The 24,217-nt window shown below is 41.6% G+C and overlaps 1 protein-coding gene across 4 annotated transcripts; it reads left to right on the top strand.

Moving 5' to 3' along the window:
* Positions 1-408: 408 nt before the first annotated feature.
* Positions 409-24,206, top strand: clip1a (CAP-GLY domain containing linker protein 1a). Of its 4 annotated transcripts, none has more exons than XM_079270194.1 (25): positions 409-510; positions 4,596-4,912; positions 6,169-6,740; positions 7,115-7,239; positions 7,332-7,548; positions 7,643-7,840; positions 7,962-8,053; positions 8,362-8,422; positions 11,924-12,832; positions 12,979-13,095; positions 13,411-13,468; positions 13,550-13,633; positions 13,740-13,896; positions 14,117-14,282; positions 14,467-14,682; positions 15,731-18,175; positions 18,993-19,130; positions 19,226-19,332; positions 19,501-19,621; positions 19,728-19,771; positions 20,679-20,796; positions 21,500-21,650; positions 21,791-21,843; positions 22,914-23,038; positions 23,137-24,206. In XM_079270194.1, the coding sequence occupies exons 2-25, from the start codon at positions 4,828-4,830 to the stop codon at positions 23,363-23,365; spliced, it is 6,588 nt and encodes a 2,195-aa protein (XP_079126320.1). In that variant the 5' UTR covers positions 409-510; positions 4,596-4,827; the 3' UTR covers positions 23,366-24,206. The 4 variants fall into 4 exon arrangements, with proteins under 4 accessions (XP_079126320.1, XP_079126319.1, XP_079126322.1 ...); XM_079270193.1 differs by having other exon boundaries at positions 7,643-7,861; XM_079270196.1 differs by lacking the exon at positions 15,731-18,175 and having other exon boundaries at positions 7,643-7,861.
* The last annotated feature ends 11 nt before the right edge of the window (positions 24,207-24,217 follow it).

Raw genomic sequence — 24,217 nt, 5'->3', positions numbered from 1 at the left:
AGACTCGGATATTTTTTTCAGAATCTTAAAATTCTGGTATTATGATCATAAATGTGAAGAGTCTGAGATTAATTAAACCTGGTTTCACTTGGTCCAATGGACTTACTTCCTTAACGTTACTTGCACGCTGTATGCTTAAATAGTAAAACAGTTAGTTTGACAATATTACAACATTTGAACCGCCCAATAGTAAAACAAATAAACAAAAAAAAACAAAGTACAATACAAGCAAAAATATAAACGCATTTTAGCTTTATGCGACTCCCTTTAACTTCCTAATTGTCACAGTAAAGTTTGTGTGTCGGGAGATAGTTTTGCTCTCTTAGAAGTGAGGGAGTGTTCATCTCACTGAACATTTCATCTCTGATTGACACCGGCCGTTGAGAGACAGCTCGTGCACTGGGCTGAGCCGTCTAAATCCGAGCAGTCACTCGTCGTGGTTCTCCACTCAGCTTGCTAGCTGTGTATTTCCTCCTGAGAAGACGTAGGCTGTGTACAGAAACATATCAGGTCAGTACTAGCTAGCTCAGGTCGTGTATTACCGTACGTTAAACCTGCTTGTCTTTTTGCTGCAGGTAGTTCAGGAAACTAACCGCAAGGCTAAAGTTGTCCAGGTAGTGGAGACGTTACTTGAGGTGTTAGTTTAGCTAACCTAGCTAGCTACCTTCTTTTGGTCCCGACCACGGTTCGGGCCTCACTGCTAACGTTACTTAGCTATATTATTATCGTGAACACATGCTGGGATTTAGCCAGGGATGTGACAGTGCAGTCACCGAACTGCTTATAACTACAACATATCTTTACAGGTGAACTACGCTAATATGTCACAATTTGTTAGGCTGACTCTCAACTTGTAGCAGCAGTGTGCCCTACTGGAGACACATATGGAGACTTTTGGACTTGTGGAATTCGCTTCAGTCGCCCTGTTTACCACAGTGGTCAGTCACTGCGGAATTCGGATGTGTACACATGTGGCTGTTACCGGTATAAGTCACCTTAAATAGGATATTGTCTCACCAGAGACGTGGATTCAATTAGTAAGGTAAGTTAGCTGCAGTGGTGTGTTTTAACAGGCTCTTACCAGATGTGCCACCTCATCGACAGCTCTCACTCCGTTAGCTAACGTTACTGAAGAAGGTCTGAAGGCGAGGCACGTTAAGGCAGGCCATAACCTTACGTAACAGGTACTCTGCAATGTGTCAGTGCAGCAACATGCAAGTTCAAGAGTAGAGTGTCTCCATTTGAGAGTTTAAAGGTGTGACTTCGGCATTAATAGTTAGCATTTCATACAAAAAGCAGTTCAACTTGTTTGGGCTGATCGACACGAATAAAGCTTTGATGGGTTGCAGTCTTAGGAATTGCAAAGGCAATGTCAATAAAAATTTTGTTAAAAAGTTCCTGTATTTCTACTAGTCTGTACTTCTCCATATGGAGTTCAAGATATATGAGATAATGCTAACATTGGTGGGGAGGCAGATAAAACGACCTAAATTGGTAACTTTAGCGAGATATTATCTTTTTTTCATGCATGCACCATTTATATGATTTTTACATTCACTTATCGTAGTACAAACACCCTGTTTTAGTTTAAGAGGCTCTATTGGTTCCTGAAATTCTGGATTTTAGATTGGGTCAACATTGGAAACCTTGACTACTAAACCATGTGATTATTGTTTCAATTATGCCTGGGCAAAACTAAGTGTCAGGAATCCGTGTAGGACAGGGCAGTGGTGGATATATACACTAGCTGTAATAGGTTTTATGTCTGCCTGTTGAGAGTGAGGATTGTTAACTTGAAAACAGGTGAGTCTGTATTCCCAGACAACACCGGTGCAGAATGCTTCTGCTTCTTATTTTGTGCTCATGTCCTGTTAGTGCTTTTTTTTACACCTTCCTTTGTCAGTGCTAGCAGGGTCCGACACAAGCATCCCGGCAGATGTTTCCTCAAAAAGGAAGAACCAGAGCTCGATTTGGCCTCGTGATAACAAAAGCAAGAGTGTAGGAGTGAGGGATACATCTGTGAATACACTCCTCTGAAGACGTAGAGGCGTACTAAGAAGCTACGGTTGTAGCTTTAGACCAATCAGCAACAGCTGGACATGCTATAAAAACATTCCAAGGAAATCAGGTTGTACTGGGTTCAAAAATCTTGATCTCGATGACTAATATTAACCTACGGAAATAGCCTTGTGGAACGAAAACCCACTGAATTGTGTAATCGGTGACACCCTCCCATCAGTTAACAAACACTTGGGGCCTTAAGGGATGCAGATTTTCTGCTGTTATTACAAAACATGCAAGCAGATCAGCTAATGTCTGTATCATAAGTGGTTTTGCACTCCTGTAGTCAGCAGGAAATGCTTCGCTGAAGTATTATGAAGATACTAATCTGCAGATGGATTTTGTTTTATCATTTAGGAAGTTTTTTCCAACATGCTTTTGGTAATTGCTTCCAGGAAAATCCTCACAAAGTGTGTCTATTCTGTTCATATCCATTGCCTAAACAGTCTGAGCACATGAACGTCTGTCATTACCACCATGGAAATCGATTAGGTCTACGCTGTCATTTTAAGAAGTCTCAGTTCTGTTTTAGAGGCTACCATCTACCCGTTTCTATTTGTGTATTTACATCACAAAACATTCATCCAAACTACATGGAATTTGGAGGTAGTTTAGTGAAGCGTAAGTTTAATCTTTTTCTTAATTTTGCTTTTTAATACATTATCATATTGATTCCCTTTTTAAACTTTTGAAAAACATTGGTATTTGGCTTTCTTCCTAGCTGCAGATTAAAGTGACCGTCGTGGGAACTTCTCCAGACTAAGTGGATCATTTTCAGCTGACTGCTTCAGTTCACCAATCAGAGCTGAAACATCCTCTGTTAATGTTCACACTAGTCGCAGTAAAGCCGGGTGACATTCAACTGCGGCTTCATAATGCAGTTGGTTTTTAGATGCGTTAGTCCTATTCCACAGGCTTATGGCTCATTCATAGAAATTCATCAAAGTTGTGACATTTTTTTAATGTTTCCCTTTTTAGATTTGGATCGTCAAACGATCAATTCATGCAGTCTTCAGCTTTTCAAAAGCTTTCCGTCTCAGACCTCCTCTTGACCCGAGGGAACCAATCAGTATCATTCAAAGGCACAGTGGGAGAAAACTGGAACGCTGCATTTGAACTAGGTCACTGCATTCTGACGGCCAGTCTTTATTTTCCATTGAGAAACATCTAGGAGGGTGTGTGTGTTGTGTTGCATCGTGTCTTCTCGATCCTTGTGGTGAACCTACATGCTGTAGCTCTTAGGCCTGTTGAGGAATGAAAGGGATGTTTGTATGACGCTGTTGAACAAGTTCTATATTAGATGTATCTACCCTGTGATGTCGAGCGTCTTTGCTAACCTCAAACGGACTCACAGCAGTTTGACTTTGCAAGAGAGGTGATAAGGCACCGGAGGTGTTGATTTACAATTTTTTTTAGGCATATTTCAGGGTAAAGAATATTTTTAAATCAAGAATGTTTATCACAATACGCTCTCTGTTCTCACCTGTAAGGTGCTAAAGCAAATTCCAAGTCCAAAAGAGGTGCTGTTCTCTAACTAGTAGGGGAAATGCATATGGAATCCAAGAAAAAAAAAAGTGTGGAAACCCTCTTGGTAAAAATGTGTATTTCTTTGCGAATCACACTTTTTTCATCATAGAGGCCTGCTTGTACACATACACAGTGCAGTAATTGTTAGGTCACGTTGTTGACAAAGCAACTCACCCTTGCTTTAGGTTGGTTGTGTGTTTGTGGGTTGTTTGCTTTTAAAGATTGTAGTAGCTCAATCAAGCATCAGGATTGGTGTCCTATACTTTCTATACCTGCAGAGATCCTGTTGGGGATGCTACAGATCTGACAGTAGATTGGCCTGAAACTCAAAGCGTGACATTAGTTTTTCTGTTTTGGTTGAATGAGTCCAGGCAATAGCAGTATAAAAGCCACAATGCAACACTGAGTCAAACTACTAACAGCAGGGGGGCCATGTTTAAATGGTACATTCAGCCAATCAATTCTGTGGTCGGCTAATCTGACAATCGGCCTAATCTGCTGGTGATTGTGGTCTTGTTTCCACAGTAATCCTGTTTTTAGGAAAAGCTGCCAAACAGATTTCAGCGATTTTATGCGCCAGAATTATAGATTGAGTGAGAGAGTGTTTGGGGTGCTGCTTGTATCGTGGTCAAGGTCACAGATGTTGAGCTCTTCAGAAGTTCATGATGGCAGTAACATAGACTGCATATCGACTGGCCTTTAAACGGGGTATTTTTAGGTCTTAACTGTGACGTGGTGTGTACTGAGGACCTTGTTGTCATAACAGAAACAAAATGCCTCCGTTAACAGAGCACCACAAACAAAGTCAATGAACATGCCTTATCTGTAGCTAGTTATTAGTTTACTTATTACATTAAATGTTTGCTGTCAGAAATGGAAAAAGTCAGAAAATAACAAATTGATTTTGGTAAACAGTTTATTATTGGTTAGCCAGCAGTGGTTCTGAGTGCTCAGTAAAAAATATGATTTATTTAAGTAATACTTTTTTTTGTCTCCCTTCCAAACAGGGTCCTTTTTGTGAGCAGCACTTTTTCTCCCTCCTCCCTTTTCCTAGTTTTTCTTTTCGTTCAACATATTTTGTTTCTTTTTTTTAATTTAACATTTTTTGTCAGATTCATTTTGGTGAGGAGAGAAAAACTTCACCATCACAGAGCTGCAACTTGTTGTTTTGATGGTCTGGGGTCAGTCTGTACCCTACAACGGAACGCCTTGTGGGTCTAACAGATCACAAGAGGAAACATGAGCACAGCCAAGCCCAGTGGGATCAAAGGGCCCAGCAAGATAGGAAGGCCCCCTGGGACAGCGGCCCCCAAGACCAGCACGGGTAAGAACCGCCCCTTGTGCAGCTTCTTCACCCTGTGGGGAACTTGTGGCAGTGCAGTGTTTGCCCTCCAGTGTTCCCGAGCCAGGGGTTGTTTGGTTCATGATTGAATGTGATATTATGTCAAACGCTGTGTCACACTCTTGTTGGCAGACCTGTTGGTCCTAGTTCATGTCATTATATGCCTTAGCTTGTAGTGCCTTGTAGCTTTTTTACAGTTTTGTTTTCATGAGTTGATGCTTCTCTCTTGTTGCGAGGTGCTTCAGCCCGAACAGCTGTACAAGGCTGTTTCATTTCATTGGATGAACAGAACTGATAAATGACATACACTCACCAGCTATTTTATCTCAAATCCCAAGGACTACACAACAGCAGACCCACCTTGAGATCTGCTGAACACACTTTTGTTTAGGTTGCATTTAATCACAGCATGCGAGCATAGTAAAACATCCTAATGAACAGTAGGATTGGGATCCTCAGATTTCCTATATGCCAAGCTACACATGTAACTGTTCAGAGGATGAAAAGTCCAATGCAGACTGTGGTGGATCTAACACGGAGAGGTTAATCATCTGGGCTTTTGACATTTACGACACTTTCTTAAGTTATTAGTCTACTTTTGCCAAAAGAAATAACATGCCAATTAAGACCTAAATTATGTGATCATATAATACAAACTAATGTAATGGAAAGGTGATGAACAATAATATTGAATAGTCACCTAACCTTAGATAGGGACAAACATTGTGTACCATGTAAACCACTCTACATGTCTTGGTCTCTGGGTTGAGAGTACTACAACAGGCCGATTTTGAGAGTAGTGCCACGGGAACCTCTGTGCAGCTCAGTCCTAGTTGGTTTAGGTGTGCAGTAAGGGGCTCACAGTCTCATACGCGAGGCAAGTGAATATTTGGTGCAGTGTATGGGGATGGCATTAAGGAGATGTAGGCATCCCAGCTTTCACGCCAACATCTTGCCGAAACAAAAGTAATAATTTGTATGAGAATAGTTTTGCTCTTGAAACATTTAGCCGAGACCTCATCTGCCTCAGACAATTGGAAGTCCCGTAGAAATGTTGGTTGACGATACCTTTTTAAGTTGGTAAGGAAACACATTCAAACAGAGGAAAGATTAAACATGCATAGTATATTCTGTACATCAAATCACATGATATTTAAATGCTTTGCACTGCATTGTGACATTTGTCTTTCTCAGAAAATGGAGTTTTAAGACCCCTGTTCTCTCTCCTTATTTGTCAGCGGGAGCTAAAGTTAATGCGGCCGACAAATCAGACGCAAGTGCCATTGGAGGAGATGCCGAGAGTGCCGGGGAGAGCTTCCAGATAGGGGAGCGTGTGTGGGTGAATGGGAATAAAGCAGGCCACATACAGTTCTTGGGAGAGGCACAGTTTGCCCCAGGACAGTGGGCCGGGATTGTTCTAGATGAGCCAATTGGGAAGAATGACGGGTCAGTTGCAGGAGTTCGCTATTTCCAGTGTGAAGCCCTGCGAGGAATATTTACCCGCCCGTCCAAGTTGTCTCTCACAGAAGGGGAGGCTAATGGAACGGAGACGGCACCCCCCTCCCGCGCTGCATCACCCACTCCTTCAGTTGGCAGCGTAGCCTCGCATACACCTGCCCCAAAATCAACATTACCCTCAACTACAACGACAACCAAGAAGGCCTCCTCCATTACGCCAGCTCCGCCAGCTACACCAGCTGCACCATCCTCCAACCTCACACGAACAAACAGTGAATCTATCTCCAACCTCTCCGAGACTGGATCAGTCAAGAAGGGGGAAAGGGAACTGAAGATGGGCGATCGAGTATTGGTAAAGATTGTTACATTATCCAACAAAAAAACATTTCTTCTCTTGATATTCCACCATATGACTAACTGAACTCTCCTCTTCTTAGTAATTAACGGTCGGAGTTAAAGGAAGTACTGGTACTAACACTGCTCTGTGCAGTCCTGTACATTTCGTTGCATTTAGAGAATTTGGTTTTACATGGTGTCCATATGTTGACCATATGTTGACCTTACTTTGGCCTCATTCTGTTCAAAGCCGGTACATGTTTGTTTCTGTTGCTTTGATGGAATTATCTCACTCAGGGTTTACTACCAGGCAAAGCTGATTACTCTCTAGGCCTCTCTTATCTGTTGAGGAGATTAAATGTTGGCAAATATTTTGTGTTTTCTTCTCAGGTCGGTGGTACAAAGGCAGGAGTGGTACGTTTTCTTGGAGAAACAGATTTTGCTAAAGGCGAGTGGTGTGGTGTGGAGTTGGATGAGCCCTTAGGAAAGAATGACGGGGCCGTGGCAGGCACAAGGTACAACAGCCACTGGATCTGTAAATAACTAAAAGTTAACGACACGTATACTATGATTTACATTATATTTGTATTCCGTTATGTGTTCCCAGATATTTTCAGTGCCAGCCCAAGTATGGCTTATTTGCTCCTGTGCACAAAGTCACACGCATTGGCTTCCCTTCCACCACGCCAGCCAAAGCAAAAACAACGGTTCGCAAAGTAGTGGCCACACCATCGGGGCTGAAGCGAAGCCCGAGTGCCTCTTCCATCAGCACCATGAGCTCCGTGGCCTCCTCGGTCAGCGCCAAGCCCAGCCGTACAGGCCTGGTGAGACATGGACACACTCGGTTTCACCTATTATTATTTTTTATGCTGTGCTTACTCCCCCGTCTAACCTTGCTTGTATTCTGTCTCTCCGTAGTTAACGGAGACGTCATCGCGGTATAATCGCAAGATTTCAGGCACCACGGCCCTGCAGGAGGCGCTGAAGGAGAAGCAGCAGCATATCGAGCAGCTCATGGCTGAGCGGGACACGGAGAGGGCTGAAGTTGCTAAAGCTACTGGCCATGTTGGAGAGATGGAGCAAGAGATTGGCCTGCTCAGGGAGGAACAGGAGCAGGTCAGCTCTCCCAGTGGTTCAGTAATAACACTCCTGTTGGTCCTAAAGTACACTGAGAATTAGAGCTGCCTGGTCATCTACATTGATATTTTTTTTATTTTGATCTACCTTTCCGTTGAAGATGGAGACCAAGATGGATCAGTTACGTGCCTTGGTAGAAGCTGCAGACAAAGACAAAGTGGAGATGCTGAACCAGCTGGAGGAGGAGCGTAGGTAAGGATTCCCAGACAGTCACCCAGGGCAGTATGTCAGCATCTATTGTTTCCATTTTATTGGGGGAGTTAGTCGAAAGAAAAAAATGAGAAAAGGGCATGAGAAGTAAATAAATACATGCTGATATCCATGTGGTCTGATATATTTATAATAGGACTTTATATAATATACAGAGGAAAGATATGTGCCTGAGTTGGCTTAACCTTTCTCTTCATCTTTATTTACATATATGTTATAGGTTGTTAGTTCTGCTGTTATGTCTAAACAACAACAACGCTCCCTCAAGATAATTATTTTCTGTTGAACAGGAAGGTGGAGGACCTTCAGTTCCGCGTAGAGGAAGCTTGTATTACCAAAGGAGACCTGGAGGTAAACACGCAACACAAATCCACACCATTGCAACTAACACTTCTTTTAAAATTCCTGTTTGAAAAAAAAACATTGATCAATTCAATAATATCAAATCAGACATTTCTTATTTTTTTTATTGAACACAGAAGTGGGTGTTTTGTCCCACTGATGTTTTGTTTCTAAGTCCGAAGCAGCAGGTGCTCCATTCACCCTGCACCGTGGTTCAGTTCACATATTATACCTTCCTCTATTTCCATGACAATAAATGGATTTACATATTTATTTTACTGCACATCAGTGTGTCTCCTTGTGTGCAGGTCCAATACGATTTAAGATTGCAAGGGGTTAACTGGTATCCCTTGTCACTGAGCTACAGTTGCGTCCCGAGAGAGCATTTCCATTATCTCTTGTTTATGTTAGCAATGGATCCATTCTGCAGCCTCAATAAGTTTGCACGGACAATTTGATACATTAGATGATGTGCGGTCAAATGCACCCAGTGGTGCAGGAAGGCTCTGGCTTTGATGACGAGGCAGAAATGAATACATGCTGATATCCATGTGGTCACTGAACAAAAGGCATATTGATAATGTTGCAGTAAGGTTAACTGGGTGAAATACTTAATGTACAGTCAAACTGTATGGTATATATTATATTTTGGAAATATATTGTCCAAGTTAATTATCAAAGCTAGGGGGATTGTTTTTAGCTGTTTCCTGCACATATGGCTATGTGAGGGAAACAATGTTATAATGTCAAGGATTTGTTATTTATTCCACAGTGCTACACAGGGGACCATCTCAATTACCCTGAAGGCAACCGAGCTCAAACTAGATGTTTAAATTGAGGGCTGCAGGGTTAGAATATCCCTTTTATCTTCTTTTTAAACGTGTACACTAACAGTTTATTACTTACTCACAGCTGTGGATATATTAAAAACTTGCATGCAGCTTGAAAGACACCAACAAAACGTCTAATCGGCCAAACTCAAAAACTGCTTTGTTGACTTCAAGCTGTTGAAGGTGTAATTACTAATGTTGTGCTATAACCCTCGGTGCCTCCCTGTTCAGTGATGTGATGTTATTGCTTCTTCTTCCTTCTCTTCCTCGTCTTATATGTTGGTCCAGTGCTCAGCATGGAACCACTGGAGATGCTCCCTTGTCATCCCACTGTCCAGTCACAGACCTGTATTCAGTTGGCCCACTGCAATTTAATGGGAAAAACACTCAACTTCAAAATTCTAATGTAATTTTTATACAAAGTACAGTAAAAATAGAGTGTGTACCTACTCCACATCCACGGACAATGAACAATGGGTGCATATAAGTAAACTTGCATTCAAATTACCCAGAAAATGTACAGTGAGCCCTTAAATATATTTCTGGTAGTTTCATAGTTTCATAATGACATTCTTCTTGTCTTATTCATAACCTTCGTGTATGGTATATACTTAAATTAGTCAGCCATGGCAGTTTATTTGATCAGTTTGTGTCCATCAAACACCTGGTATAAGCTGTTGGCATTTTTTTAAATGAAACTTTAAGTCTATATGCTGGGTAACATGCAAGACCATAATCACAAACCTGTGCCATGAAATGCTCCAATAAGTTGCCATAAAACCATGAGTCATAGCACACAATAACAAGAAGTCAAATGGGAACCCTTTCGGTTTCTGGGGCCCTACAGCTTAAGCTTCTGCGTTATTGATTGATTTCTCTTAAATTGGTCACAAATCCTGCACATGGTGTCTGATAACGGGTGGTTTCTATTACAATACTTACTCTACTGTGGACGATGGCCTTATCATTAATGAGAGAAAGCAGCGTGGTTATTGATAATGCTACAGACTTAATGATTTTACCAATATAAAATCAAGACATAATGTTGGTTTAGTTTTAAGTACGACCAATGCAGCCATATGTCTTTAGAACTCTGTGTTGTTAAATCAAAATGACAATCCTAGAACATCAGATATCTTCTGTGTGATCTAATCCATTAAAGTATCGCGCTCAGGAAACAGCCATCGCTGCTTTCTCTCCATGATGTGGTGAAGTCATTTTTATGTAATATACTTGCTGGCTTGACACACAGATTTTCAGTGTATCATAACAATCAATGTGCTTTGTTCACCAGGTGTCAACTTTGCATGGTTTCTTATAAACTGCCTCCATCAACATACTCATCCTGCATATTCATAACACATGGCCCCCTCTTTGGTCGCTTGTTTTGTATTTCCCACCATTCTCTCACAAATTCCCTGTGTGCAGCTGTTTATGGCACAGCCTGAAGGTTCTGCATGGGGTGTCTTTCCATTGTCATCATTCACTTCCCACCCAATGCCCTTTCCCCAATCTCCCAAATACACACACACACACCATCCATCACCATTGTCCTTGTCCGAACCCCTCCATCCTCTCTCCTGTCTCACTCCCTCTCTGTCTGCATTGGGCTGGCATGTGATGGTGGCACTGGTGTGTTCTCTTCCTCTCCCCCTTGTTTACTAACAGACGCAGACCAGACTGGAGCATGCCCACATTAAGGAGCTTGAACAGAGCCTACTCTTTGAAAAGACCAAAGCTGAGAAACTCCAAAGAGAGTTAGAAGACACTAGGGTAATGAATTCCGCTCTGTAGTGCGCTGCGTTGGAAAAGAGGGCCTGTGCCGGGGATAGTGGCCAAAACATTTCCACGGGGTACAGAACAGTGCTGGGCAGTAACTGGAGCTTTGCTTTGTATGAGCTTGCATTTGTCGGGCTCATCGGTTCTACTTCCCCGGTCCCTCCCAGCATCCATTTGTCCTGCTTATTTGGTGTCCTTGCGTTTGGCTGGTCCAATACCTGCCCCACCTCCCAGACTAAGCATCCTTGTGGTCCCTTACGGTATTATAGTCATAAAGGGCATCAGGGAAAATGTATTTCTTTAATTTCAGGCCATCGTTTCTCCAGGTTCCCTTTTGACAATTATTTGATCAAGAAGAAGTTGATTTTGATTCAATAATTAAATAAACTTGGCTATTAAATATGAGGTTGACGCAGTCAAAAGAGATGTTTGAGATTAGAATAAACACTGGATTTGGAAGATAGCTGGACTAACATAAAAATAGTTGGACATGTCACTTCTCCCAAAGTGTTTTCTTACTTCATACCTCTCCTAAATCATGTGGTCAGTTTTACCATGGATTCAGTGATTGAGAGTGATAGTGTAATGGATGGTGGGAAATGTCTTACACACTACTATAGCTCCATACATGCTTTCAGTGTTCACTTCCATTATTTGGACCATACCGCTTATAGCCACGAGAGGTCAGTATAACACCTTGTTTTTGAGATCAATGTTTTTCATACCCTCATTAATTGGACAATTTCTCTGTCAGAAACATTTTAAGTGTGTTGTTGAACGATCCTTTTTTTTCATTTGTTCAGTAACAGTAAAGTATGATCAAGTCTTTAACACACTTGTTAGTACACATTACTTCAGCATGTCAGACGCATCATTCAATATCAGATTTCTGCTCTTAAAGGTTGCTACTGTGTCGGAAAAGTCCCGCATTATGGACCTTGAGAAGGATCTTTCTCTGCGTACAAGAGAGGTAGCTGACCTGCAGCTGCATCTTGGGACCCAACAAGGCTCTGAAGACTCAAACTCAACTATTTCTCCCCTTCTGGAAGAGATAAAGTCTCTGAGGGATCAGTTGGCTTCCCAAGAAGTTAAGCAGCAAGAAGAGCTAACAAATTACAAGGAGAAGCTGCACGCTCAAGAAAAGACCCACAGTGAGGCAGCTGCCCATCTCCAGGCTACATCTGTAAGGCTCTCTGGGGACAACGAACAGTTGCAGATGCGCGTAAGCCAGGCTGAGAAGGAGAATGCTGATGTTATTGAAGTGTGGCGTTCGAAGTTGGGATCTGTCATTGCCTCTCACCAACAAGCCGTGGAGGAGCTGAAGGGGTCCTTCAGCAAAGGCGCAGGTGCCCAGACAAAAGAACTTATCGAAACCAAAAGTGCACTAGAGAGTCTGAAAATGGAGCACAATTTGGCTCTAGAGGAGGCTGGAGCCAAGGATGAGGCCGATGCGGCAGCTTTAACTCGGGAGACGCAGGCACTGAAGGCTCAGCTGTTTTCTTTGATTGAGGACAAGGAACGACTGGAGGAGTCACTACGGTCCAGTGTTGAAAGAATGGAGGAGCAGCACCTTGTGGAGATGGAGGACGTTCTTGGAAAACTCCATAATGCTGAAGTTAGGGTGAAGGAGCTTGAGGAGAAAGAACCAATGTTTGCACAACAGGCCCAAGACAAGGACAGAGAAACCAAAGAGCAGATTTCAGAAATGGTGGCTCTGCGCAGCCAAGTAGCACAAGGTAACCAGGAGCTCGTGACCCTGAAGAGTCAATTAGAGGTGGTTCAGAGCCAAGGGAACAACCAGGGTGCCAAGGTGGGTTCACCTCCTGACCATATTCATATTTAATTTTCAGTGCATCTCATGTTTGAGCAAAGTTGTGTCCTTTTTTCTTCTGTTAATGTCATTTCCAGACGATGCTTCTTTTGTCCTCTGTAATTTGTTCTTGACGTGTGCTATAGGTCAGTGACTTGAGCTCACAGTTGGAGGGCCGACAGCAGGAAGTCCTCTCTTTACAGCAGAGTCTGACCACTGCGCAGCAGGAGAAGGGTGCCCTGGAACAGCAGCTTGGAGGCCTGGTGCGACTTATAACCACATTTTGGATGTGGATACAGTACCTTTTGGTGTTGGGATTGAAGTCATTGTATTTTTCATGTTCAGTGCCCTTCGATAAAAATCATACTTGAATCATGTCTGGCCAACATATACAAAGATACCGATATCTGCAATGAGCTAATATCAGTTAAAATATCTGTTAATCTGATGTATCAGCTGGTCTAATGAATAAACAACTATTCAAATGCTGTACAAACCACGAAAATCAACACTCAGGAAATTTTGATCTATTGCAGAAATTCATACACAAATTTGATGCAAAATATCTTTCTCCACAGAAACAAAAGTTGTCTGAAAGCACAGAGGAGCAGACGACATCATCAAACACTATGCAAGGTGAATGAGAAGCCAGTGTAACATTTCAGTTTGTGTTTAACGCCTTCTAGAATCTAAAATATAACCGTTCTTGTTTTGCAGAAACACTTGAGAAGCTCAGTAAGAAGGAAGAGCAGTGCACATCTCTCACCACAGAATCAGAGTCTCTAAGAAGTCAACTTGCAGGTGAGAACAGTAGAACTGCATTCAGCTTGAATGTTTTGTTTCTAGAATGCTTTTTTCCTCGTTGAACCTTGGAACCTATGAACGAAGTTGTCTTGTCTTAACTCAGGGCTCGACAGGAAACTGAAGGCTGCCGATGAAAAGCTTGAGCAGCTCTCGAAGGACAAATGCAAGCTAGAAAATGATATTTTGGACATGATGAAGACCTCTGGCGATAGTTCAGTACAGCTGACCAAAATGAACGGTGATCTCATACAGAAAGAAAGGTGCCACACTTCATTTTGCCCTGCTCCCATATTACTTCATTACTCCACAAAACATATTATACCAATCATGTCCGAATTGGATACCCATTTCCCTATGATGCATTTAGAAAACAATCTTGCCTTTGTTTGATTCCATGCTGTAGTCAATTATTTTGTTAGTTATCTAACCTGTCACTGAACATCCTCCTCAGATGTCCTCTTTTTTTTTGTTGTCACTCAGGAGGCTTGAGGAGTTACAGAGTCAACTATCTGAGGAGAAGGAGAAGGTGGCGCACTCGAATGAACAACTCCAGCAAGAACAATCCCGCAAAGAGCAGGAGCTGATAGAAACCAGAGATGCACATCAGTCTCAGATCAGTGGCCTCCAGGACAAGGTTGCTAATCTGGTCAGTATTGTTGGGCAGTCGCAAAAATGTGTATGATAATTTAACTGCAGATACCGGTACTACAAGTTTTGTGGACATTAAAACGTGTAATACTGAGCATTGTGCATCTTAAGTGTATCCCTGAGTCACGGGCTGCTTGGAAACAAGTACGGTAGGTCATAATGATCATCTTTCTATTTTCTAGGAGAAGACTGTCAAACAGGGTGAGACCCTGGTTGAGGAGCTCAAGGCCTCACAAGAGAAATCCGTGTCTCAGGTTTCAGAGCTTCATGTGAGGGAACTTGAGGTTCTGCAGAGTCTGGTTGACAAGTTGAAGCAGGAGCTCTCCTCCGACAAGGACAAACACCTGGAGCTTGAGAAGTTGGTGTCTGAGCTGCAGCCGTACAAGGAACAGGCTCAGGTAAGCACAAACCCTCCAAGATACACAGATATTAGTTTGATCAACGGGTTTTACATTCTCTGCCGGGAACTAGTTTCATGGGAAAAGGTTATTTTATGTATTACTGACTTTACTAATGTTTGATCATTGAAAATTATCCTTTATGTAAATGAAAATTTACATAAAGGATTTTTGTCTATTTAACATCAGTGATTAATGTATATAATCAACAACATTTTCCCGCTAAATTACCATCATACATATAATACAGACATACATTTGTGATGAGTTCCTCATTTCTGCCCCAACATAACCTCTCTCACATTCATTGGATGGTATCACTGGCCATATGCTTGCAGGGGTACACCTGATTAGAATCATGTTTTTAATGTATATTAATTAATGTATGATTATTAGCCGAGCCAATAACTTAACGAGTTGTGTTGTGTTTGCTAAATGGATATTTATGCACTGGGTAGGATTCAAGTTTAATCTTTAGCATTTACATTCTGTATGTAAATGCATGTACAGCTATTGATTTAAATGTTCTACTACTTTAGCTCTGTACCCCTGCTTGCATTGTTTATTCGCCTGATATTTCATTTATGTGGGACATTTTCACTTTCTTACAAAATGGTTAGTTTTTTAAGATTCCAGTATATAATGTAAATTGTTTATTTGTATACAATTTAATTAAAAAGATTGGCCCGTGGTCACTGATTGAGTTAGTATTGGTGCCTCCCTAGCCGTCAGCCACTCTTTGTTTATATGCCAGTCAAATTAGTTGGCATCATTTTAATTAATACATGTTTTAAAAGTAAGTAAGTGCTGAAGTGAAAATGTTCCACCTTTTCATATTGCTGAAAACCATTGTGGTGGTAGCTGTGGTGTGGTCTTTTGCCATTTTGATGCGCCTGCAGCTTAACCTTTCCAATTGCATATCACTCTGTTGGACATATCTGCTTGGTTTAGTTTTTGATTCATCTTACTTTTCCATGTGTATGTGTATGTATGTATATATATATATCCCGCCTCTTTTTTTTTTTTTCTTTCAACTTTATTTTCCCAGTGTCTTTCTGCTGAGCTTGACTCCAACAAACATGATGCTGAACAGTTGACCCAAAAACTGGAAAAGCAGAGTCTAGATCTGGAAAATACGTGTAAGGAAAGTGCAGATGTTAAGGCTGAGAAGGGCAAACTGGAGAAACAGCTTTCAGATGTGCAGACTAAGCTCTCAGCCCTTGAGATTAGTCACCAGGAGCTTTCAGTCCAGAATGAAGAACTACTAATAGCAAGAGATACGCTTTCAAAGAATCTAGAGCAACTAATTGCCAACAACAAGTGCTCGGATGAAGACAGGATTTCATTGAACAAGGAGCTGGAGAAGCTCAAAAATCTTCTTCAGGAAGTACAGACTGAAAACCAAAACCTGAAGCATGCCAAAGGTGAACACCAGGTGCAGATTGAGGAGCTTCAAAGACAAAATGCAGAGAAGAGTGACTTGCTTCTTAAGTATCAGCAGGACATCCAGCAAACCGAGACTACAAAGAAGCACCTACATGAGGATTATGAAAATGTCTGCAAAGAGAAGAACCGGCTTGAAGATCACTTCAATGAAAGTGTGTCAAAGCTCACATGTGAGAAGGAAAACCTAATTTTAGAGAGAGATTCGACTAGAAATGCCAAAAAATCGCTTGATGCTAAGAATGCCGAGTTGCAGGCAAAATTTAAATCCTTAAACTTAGAAAAAGAAGATCTTACGATGAGGAACACCCAGCTGCAGGCCCTCACAGAAACGCTGACAAAAGAAAAGGTGGGGATGTCTTCTGAAATCAGCGCTGCTTTGTTGGATAAAAAGAGCCTTGAGACGGTGAAGGAGGAGCTCCAGAATAAGCTCAGTGCTGCCAAGAAAGATTTGGAGAGCTGTGTCTGTGAGTGTGAAGAACTTAAAGCCTCCAAAATGAGCCTGGCCCAGATGCTTGAAGAGTTCAAGACCAGCAGTCAGGTGACTGATTCTGAGAGGCTTCACCTTCTGCAGGAGAAAGAAGACTTACTTGCACTCCAAAGAAAAGTCTGTAATGAGAAGGAAAAGCTCTTCAGAGAGATGGAAGAAATACAGGAGAAGTTTCAAGTCTCAACAGAACAACTGTCAAAGTCCAACAGGAAACTTAAAGAGGCATTATCATCTTTTGAGCAAGAGAAAGAAGCATTTCGCCTTCAGAATTCTGAAATTGAGATGACTTTACATGTTGTACGAAAAGAAAAGATGAGCCTGGATTCAGCACTTGAGCAGCAGAAAATGGATTATGAGCGTTTGGCAGGAGAGATGGGAGAATTAGAAGAGAAGCACACAAAAACCATATCTGAGAATAATGCTCTTTCTCTTGAGCGCGACAAGCTAGCTAGTGATATTCGAACAAATAAGGACCAGTTGGATAGTTCCTCAAGAGCTAGTGACATCTTTATTCAAGAGAAGTCTGATTTAACAGCAAACCTAGAGGAAAGCAAACGCCAAAAAGACCAAGTGGAAGCAGAGATGACCTCTTTGAAACGAGAGGCGGCTGACCTACAAAATGAGCTGCAGAAGCACACCGTTGATATTGAAGTTCTTAAAAAGGGCAACGCTGAACTTGTTCAGGAGCACAGTAAACTAAACATGGATTTTGAGAAGGCTAATTCAGAACTCGTGCAGCAGGTCGATAACCTGACAAAAGAGTGTCAGCGGCTGCAGTCGTTGCAGACTGCAGCTGACGACAAAGTCCAATCCTCGCAGAAAGAGAACCACAGTCTGCTTCAGGAGATCCAGGAGTTAAAATGTCAGACTGAATCGATGTCGGGGGCCAAGAACTTTCTGGAAACCCAGTTACAGGCTGAGTCCAATGAACGAAATAAAGCTATATCTGACAAGGATGGTCTATCCAAACAAATCGAGGAGCTGCAGAGAACGTTGTCCAAAGTTACGCAAGAAAATAAAGAGACGTCTTCTAATCTTCAGAATGCTGACGAGCAAAAGAAGGCTTTTATGGAGGATTTTAAGACTCAATTGAAGCAGCGAGAGCAAGAAACTAGTCAGTTGACAGAAGATAAAGGGCAGCTATTATCTAAGCTAGAAGAAATTGGTAAACAAATGACCTCCCTGACCACACAGAAGGAAGACCTTTTAGCTGAACAGTGTAAATTGGAGCAGAACATTTCTTCTCTCCACACCAGCCAAGAAAAGTGGCTCGTAGACCGGTCAAGCCTCCTTGGAGAGATAGAAAACTTGCACGCTACCCAGAAAACACTAGAGGTGGATGTCAAGGGCCTACAAACGGAAAGAGAACTGTTGGAAATACAACGCCAGAACGCTGTCGCGGAGGTTTCGGCTTCTGCCGTTGTGAAGGAAGAGATTTCCTCCTGCGTCTCAAATCTAACGGCTGAGAAGGACGCCCTGCAGGTGGAGAGAGATGAAGCCGCCCAGACGGTCAGGCAGCTGGAGTCCCAACTAAAAACCGCTCTTTCTAAGCAGCTTGAGGTATTCCTCCTCCAGTAGTAATCACTGACTCGCATACCTTGGCTGGGGCTATGTCACCTTCTCACTGCATGCTTGCTGGTTTGTCTCCCTTTCCTCTGTCCTCGTTGTTTCCGTGTCTAACTTTCATCTTCCATTTACTAACCGCTGTAAATTACCCCGAGCTCCCAGCCTTCGCCTGTGGGCTTATAACGTGATCTAATGCGAGGCAAATTCTTTCGGCTTACATAACTATGTAGGTCTAAAGTGATCTTTATCGTACTCGCCATCAGATGGCGTTTCATATTTCATTTGATTTGACATCCAGTTTTTAGAAGTTATTGCTCCAATAATCAGCTTTACAAATGTCATTCAGTCCAATTTTTAAAGATTTTCTTGCAAAATCTCTCTGGTCCAATACACTTACAAAAGTAGTAATAAATAATGAGATATGTTGATATAAAGCAGCTTTCAGGGGGGGTCTGTATCCGTTCTGAGGCCACAGGAGTATTTTTGAGTATACTAATTATTTTCCTGCTTCGTGTAATTTTTGTGTTGTTAATTCTCAACCAGAACTTTGAACTTGAAAATTTAAATGAACTGACATTTGAATACCTGATTCTAAATCAGAAATGAATGCCGAAAACTCACTAAGCATGCAATTAATTTATTGAATAATGTTAAAAATCATTGGTTGAGGTCAAACAGCGCATTATGAATAGATTCGGCACGTTTGTGATTTGGGTTGGTAGAGGTCAAAAGGTGTTTTATCTCAACCAACTATTTGCTGCTCTCAATTTGAAACCATTCTTAGCAAATGTCCTGCTCATGCACCATTCAGGCTACAGACGCCTCTGGCAAGACTGCTGACACCCTTGAACAGCTGACAGTGGAGAAGGCCAGTTTGATGCAGGAGAAGAACAAAGCCCAATCTTCACTGGAGGAACTCCTGCGCTCCAAGCAGAAGATGGAGGCACAGGTGAGATATGCTTGCTTACTTGGAGGTGTAAGCGCTCAGAGGTGTTTTGTGTAACTGTAAATTCAGCGAATAAATGTGTATCATTCTTGTTTTAGCTGAAAACATTGAAGAACAATATTTCCAAATACGAAGAGGACATGAATGTTTGCAAAGAGCAGCTTTGCATAGAAACTCAGAGGACTGAGAGTCTATGCCATGAAGTGTGAGTAGATATCCTTTGTTTTGGCTGCTTGTAAAATGGAAATCTGTCAGATTTTAAATTTCAGTAGAACGATATCATTGATGGGTTATGTTCAATCCAGAGACATGAAAGAAGTTTCTACAAACCAATATGAGTTGTTAGGTAATTTTAACATTTGTGTTTATTCAGTGAGGAGCTTAAAGTAGCAGATTCTGTAAAGACGCAGTCCCTGCAGATGCTGCAAGATGAGAACAACAAGCTGATGCTGGACACTGATAACAATCACAAAGCCATGAGTGATCTTGTGAAGGTGCAACAGTTTAACAATCTTACATAAACCATCATCAGGACATTTTGTGTGTTTGCTATTGATCTGCTAACCATGACTGTATTTGAACGATGTGTCTTTCTCTTAGCTCAAGGATGAGCACTCAAAACTCAAAAAACAGTTGAAGCAAAGGTAAGAGAATGCATCATTTTGGGATTTGGGCAGTTTCTCAGATCTCTGCAAAATTCACCAATATTTTGAAAGCCTTTTGTCGAAATAAACACAAATGCTTCCACCTGTGTGACACATGCTAATATTCAGTGATTGTGTAATTCAGCAAATGGTATTGTCATGCTGTTCTTTTCCTTACAAAGCCTGCCAAATAATGCCTTCAGGTACTTCACGCCTTTAGTACTACGTGATGTCGGTCATCATCATGTAATAGTACAAATATAGTAACCACATATATGTAGGCAGGTAATTAGGAACATGCAAGGCATGGTCGCATTGCGTTTACTTTCAATGCATTTTCCCAGAAAACGAGGATGTGATGTCATGTTTCTGATGCATGTTTGGGCAAAGCTTTACTCTGACCTGAGAATCTGCTGGACTGGAGATTGAGCCGAAACGGGAAACGCATACTTGAAAATCTTCATCCAGGCTTCAGTTGAAGTGAATGGGAAACGGAGCAAATATTTGTAGTGTAATGTGACCATTCCTAAGGGCAAAGTACAATACACCTTAAGTCATAATACACGGATTGTAATTCAACCTACAGCCCCAGCTCATCTGCTTAATATTTTCATGTGCTTGGCCTGCTGATTTTGCATGTTTTTTTCCATTGTCCTACTTTATTTCAATTTTCAATATGATGTCTGTACTAGAAGTTATTTTGATCGTTATCTTTATTTTCAGTCATTTTGACAAGTGTACTAAACATTTTGACTAAACAAAAATGGCACTTAATTGTCTTAATGTCTCAAATTTGTCAAGTGAAAAAAATAGTTTGAGTTCCAAAGTTTGGTAGATTTGGGCCAGTCTGCCTGGAGAGTTTGTTTGCTGTACCTCTGAGATTGAATTGATTTTGTGTATTTGATAGTGGGAGCACCTTGAAGGAGCAGTTTGACAAGGAGAAGGCTGTCCTCAAACAGTCCATCCATAAAAACAGTGCCTTAATATCAGAAAAGGACCAGCAGGTGGAAAACCTGAGGAGTGAGGTGAGAATATAATGCATGATGGTACTCTCTTATTGTCAGCAGGTATGACAGCATATTGACAGCTGTTGCGCTTCCACAAAATGAATTCAAGCAAGTTGAGGTTTGAGATTATGCAAGGACAGATGCGTGTGCACAGAGAGTTTTTCGCTCCCTGAAGTCAACATCTTTAGCTGTAGATTCTGAGGTCTAGAAGATGCAAGAGGTTGCTTGCCTACAGCCCTTGACTTAACTTTAAGCATCATTTGCTTTTGACAGTTGGTAAATAAAGCTAAAATAACAGCTGTACTTGCAGGGACATTTCTTACATTGAAGTCGTACAGGATGTCACTTCTAGGTCAAACATATTGCCCTGCTTTCATTTTTAATGTGCATGCTACAACATGGCTAACCTGAAAGGGCAACTTTGAAAATTGTGAGCAAGAAAGCCCTGGTGGCAGTGCAAACCTAGTGACACATTTCTTCTTGCAGGTTCAAAACATCGGTTATGCTGTCATTCTCTTGAATCCTGTTTTGAACTTAAACACGAGGACTCTCAGGTCTTGACTTGTAGATGAAATGCTCAAATTGGACGTCTGCTTTTATTTCTGTTGTTTTGACGAAACTCATTTAGTTGCGGGACTTCACTTGTTCACATAACATAATGTTTTAGAGCAATGGGTCAAATCTCTTCAATACTGAATAGCCGTGGTTGTTTTCCTCTCAGCTGGTTGGACTGCGTGGGGAAAGTGACTCGGTTAAGACACTGCAGGGTACAATTCAGGCCTTGGAGCGGGACAAGGCTAATCTACAGGACCGTGTTCAGAGACTGGAGAAGGACCTGGCTGCAGGGCCGGACACCTTCAACAAGTCCTCGGGTAAGAGTGGGCTTAACTCATGACCATATAATGTTTGTGATGGCACTAAGGTCTATGGCCTGTAAGGCGACCGTCAAAGGAAAACAAGATAACCGAGTCTACTCCTGCTTTTAATTGGATCTTTTACCTGTTGTTTCCAGGTGATCCAGTTTCGGACGAACTAAGGGAGGTTAAGGAGGCTTCCGAGAGTCAGGTGTGTAAACCTTTTCTCTCATTCTTCACAATACTTGTCTGATGCCTGGATAGATTGAAGGTTTTTGCAGTTCATACATTCAGTGTTAAGATGCTGCCCTACCCTGGCCCGTAGAATGCTCTGGTTTGACAATGACTCATTTACATTTTCACCGCGCTTGGGGCAGTCGTACGGAAACAGTCTTACTGAATGCCGTTTGTGAAATGACTGTTCTGCTTACTCAGACATTTACTAATGAATGCAACCTCTGATGTAGCAGTAGACTCTGATTTTTACAGTTTGCTTACTCGTGTAGCGGTTACAGTATAATGTTTTAAAGAGGTGAAATGCGTCTAAATGTTCAGATCTCAGCTCTCACAGCGGTTTTCCTTTTGTGCCTCTGTTTACTCTAAAATGTTATACTGTATCATCTCTGTCATTGATGACTTGAATGTGTTGTCTGGCAGTAGGTGGGTCCTAATTTGAATCTTATTTTTTTATTCTTCTCTTGTTCTCTTTCTTAAACTCCAACTCCTCTCCTCTGCCCTGTCTCTGATGTTGGCAATGCTACACCACCATCAGGCAGCGGTTTGTTAATGTTTCTCATCAGCATCACTTGTGCATGTTTGTCTGTCACTTGTATTGTTTGGATCACATTGTAGTTGGTGTCAAAACTACAAACTGTCTTCCAAAGACAAATCAAGCTTGATTACCCAATACCTTTAGCGTTAAATATGCCCTCTGCTGAAATGATTGTAGATGCTTAGATTAAATCTTTTAAAGGTTGACGTTTACTCAGTAAGACGCTCATCATAAGTGAGTATTTTACTGACTCTCCTTGGAATTTTCTTTGGCTGACGACTCACAATGACGATTCACCGTCATAGTTGAGATTTGATTCATAATTCGGGGGATGTGGCGGGGGATAGTTTCTGTTATCTATAATCATGTCATAGGGTTGAGGCAAAGTCCTTTGCACATAATACAATAAATAAATGTCACAGGGAGACCCTGTATTATGTTTGGAAAAAATAGATATTGTTTGTATTATAGATGATCAATGATGCTATTGTTATGCATCTTCTTTACAGATCGAGTTCCTGAATTCAGTCATCATTGACCTCCAGAGGAAAAATGAGGAACTCAAGGATAAATTGGAGAAAATGGCAGCTGCTGCTCTCAATGGGAATAATCCAAGTGAGCTGGATAACTATGGGTAAGTCCCGTTCACAGCAGACTTTCTCACACTTACGTTATGGCAGTACAAGTCAATCTTTTTAGTTACACACGGAGCTGCTTTCTCTTTCTCCGCAGCAGTGAAAAGGAACCCCCGAAGAAGAAGCTTCCCCCAAGGCTGTTCTGTGACATCTGCGACTGCTTCGACCTCCATGACACAGAGGACTGTCCCACACAAATGCAGATGCCCGACTCCCCCCCACACACCACCTACCACGGCAGTAAGGGTGACGAACGGCCCTACTGCAACATCTGTGAGATCTTTGACCACTGGACCGAATCCTGTACTGATGACCAGACCTTTTAAGCCTTTTTCCACCCTTGTTCGCACAATCGGTATATTTGCACATCATTTTAGATTACGCTGGGATTTTGGTTTGTACGTGTGCGTTTCGCGTGCTTGTTTTTGCCAAGCGTCTTCATTGTCCATACCAGTCCTTAAGCGCTCTTATGGGAGAATCTTCAGAGAAAAGACCAACGACATACAGAAAAATAATATACAGCAGTTAACAATTTATCATAAATGACTTTGGATATCCTGGGTTTGTGTGCGTGAGGCGATGCTGTCTGTGGAAGTATCATTGTGGGAGAAGCGATGATCGTCAGATCATTTAATTTATCAATATCCTAACATTGTTTGCACAGGTTGTTGGGGAGTTACAAAGATAATATAGTATCATAAAAAATGTTTATTTGAAACTGTAAATTACTTGATAGAAAAAAAAAATATCAATTGCCGCAAAACTTGGTGAGCTATAGTTTATTTTTTTATGCCTGGAGATACGATGTACGCTTTAAAGGTTTGATAGTATGCGTGTTATTTTGTGAATGGTAACCACAGGGGAGAGATTGTCTCACTCTTGTCTGGAGTGGCGCAGTAAGACTCACTGCTGTTTGGCTTTAATGGGAACTTTTTTATGGTCTTCAAGAAGGAACGGATGGATGATTGTTAAAGTAGAGGCAGTGAAACCTAAAGCACTTCCCTCTTACTGTAACCCCTCAGTTCCAGTGAAATGGCCTTTCCAAAAAGTTTCTTTACAATTGAAAGAGCATTTCTGTATGAAACAATTAAATACTTGGGTATTTCTTTGAAAATGTTTTGAATCTGTATTAAAATAAAACAAATGTATGTATAAATTAAAAATCAGATCCTCTGTGT

The sequence above is a fragment of the Melanostigma gelatinosum genome, assembly GCF_949748355.1.
Source record: "Melanostigma gelatinosum genome assembly, chromosome: 6".
In the NCBI taxonomy this organism is placed as follows: domain Eukaryota; kingdom Metazoa; phylum Chordata; class Actinopteri; order Perciformes; family Zoarcidae; genus Melanostigma; species Melanostigma gelatinosum.
Note: the sequence above shows the minus strand (reverse complement) of the source record. Positions and strands in the feature narration are given on the sequence as shown.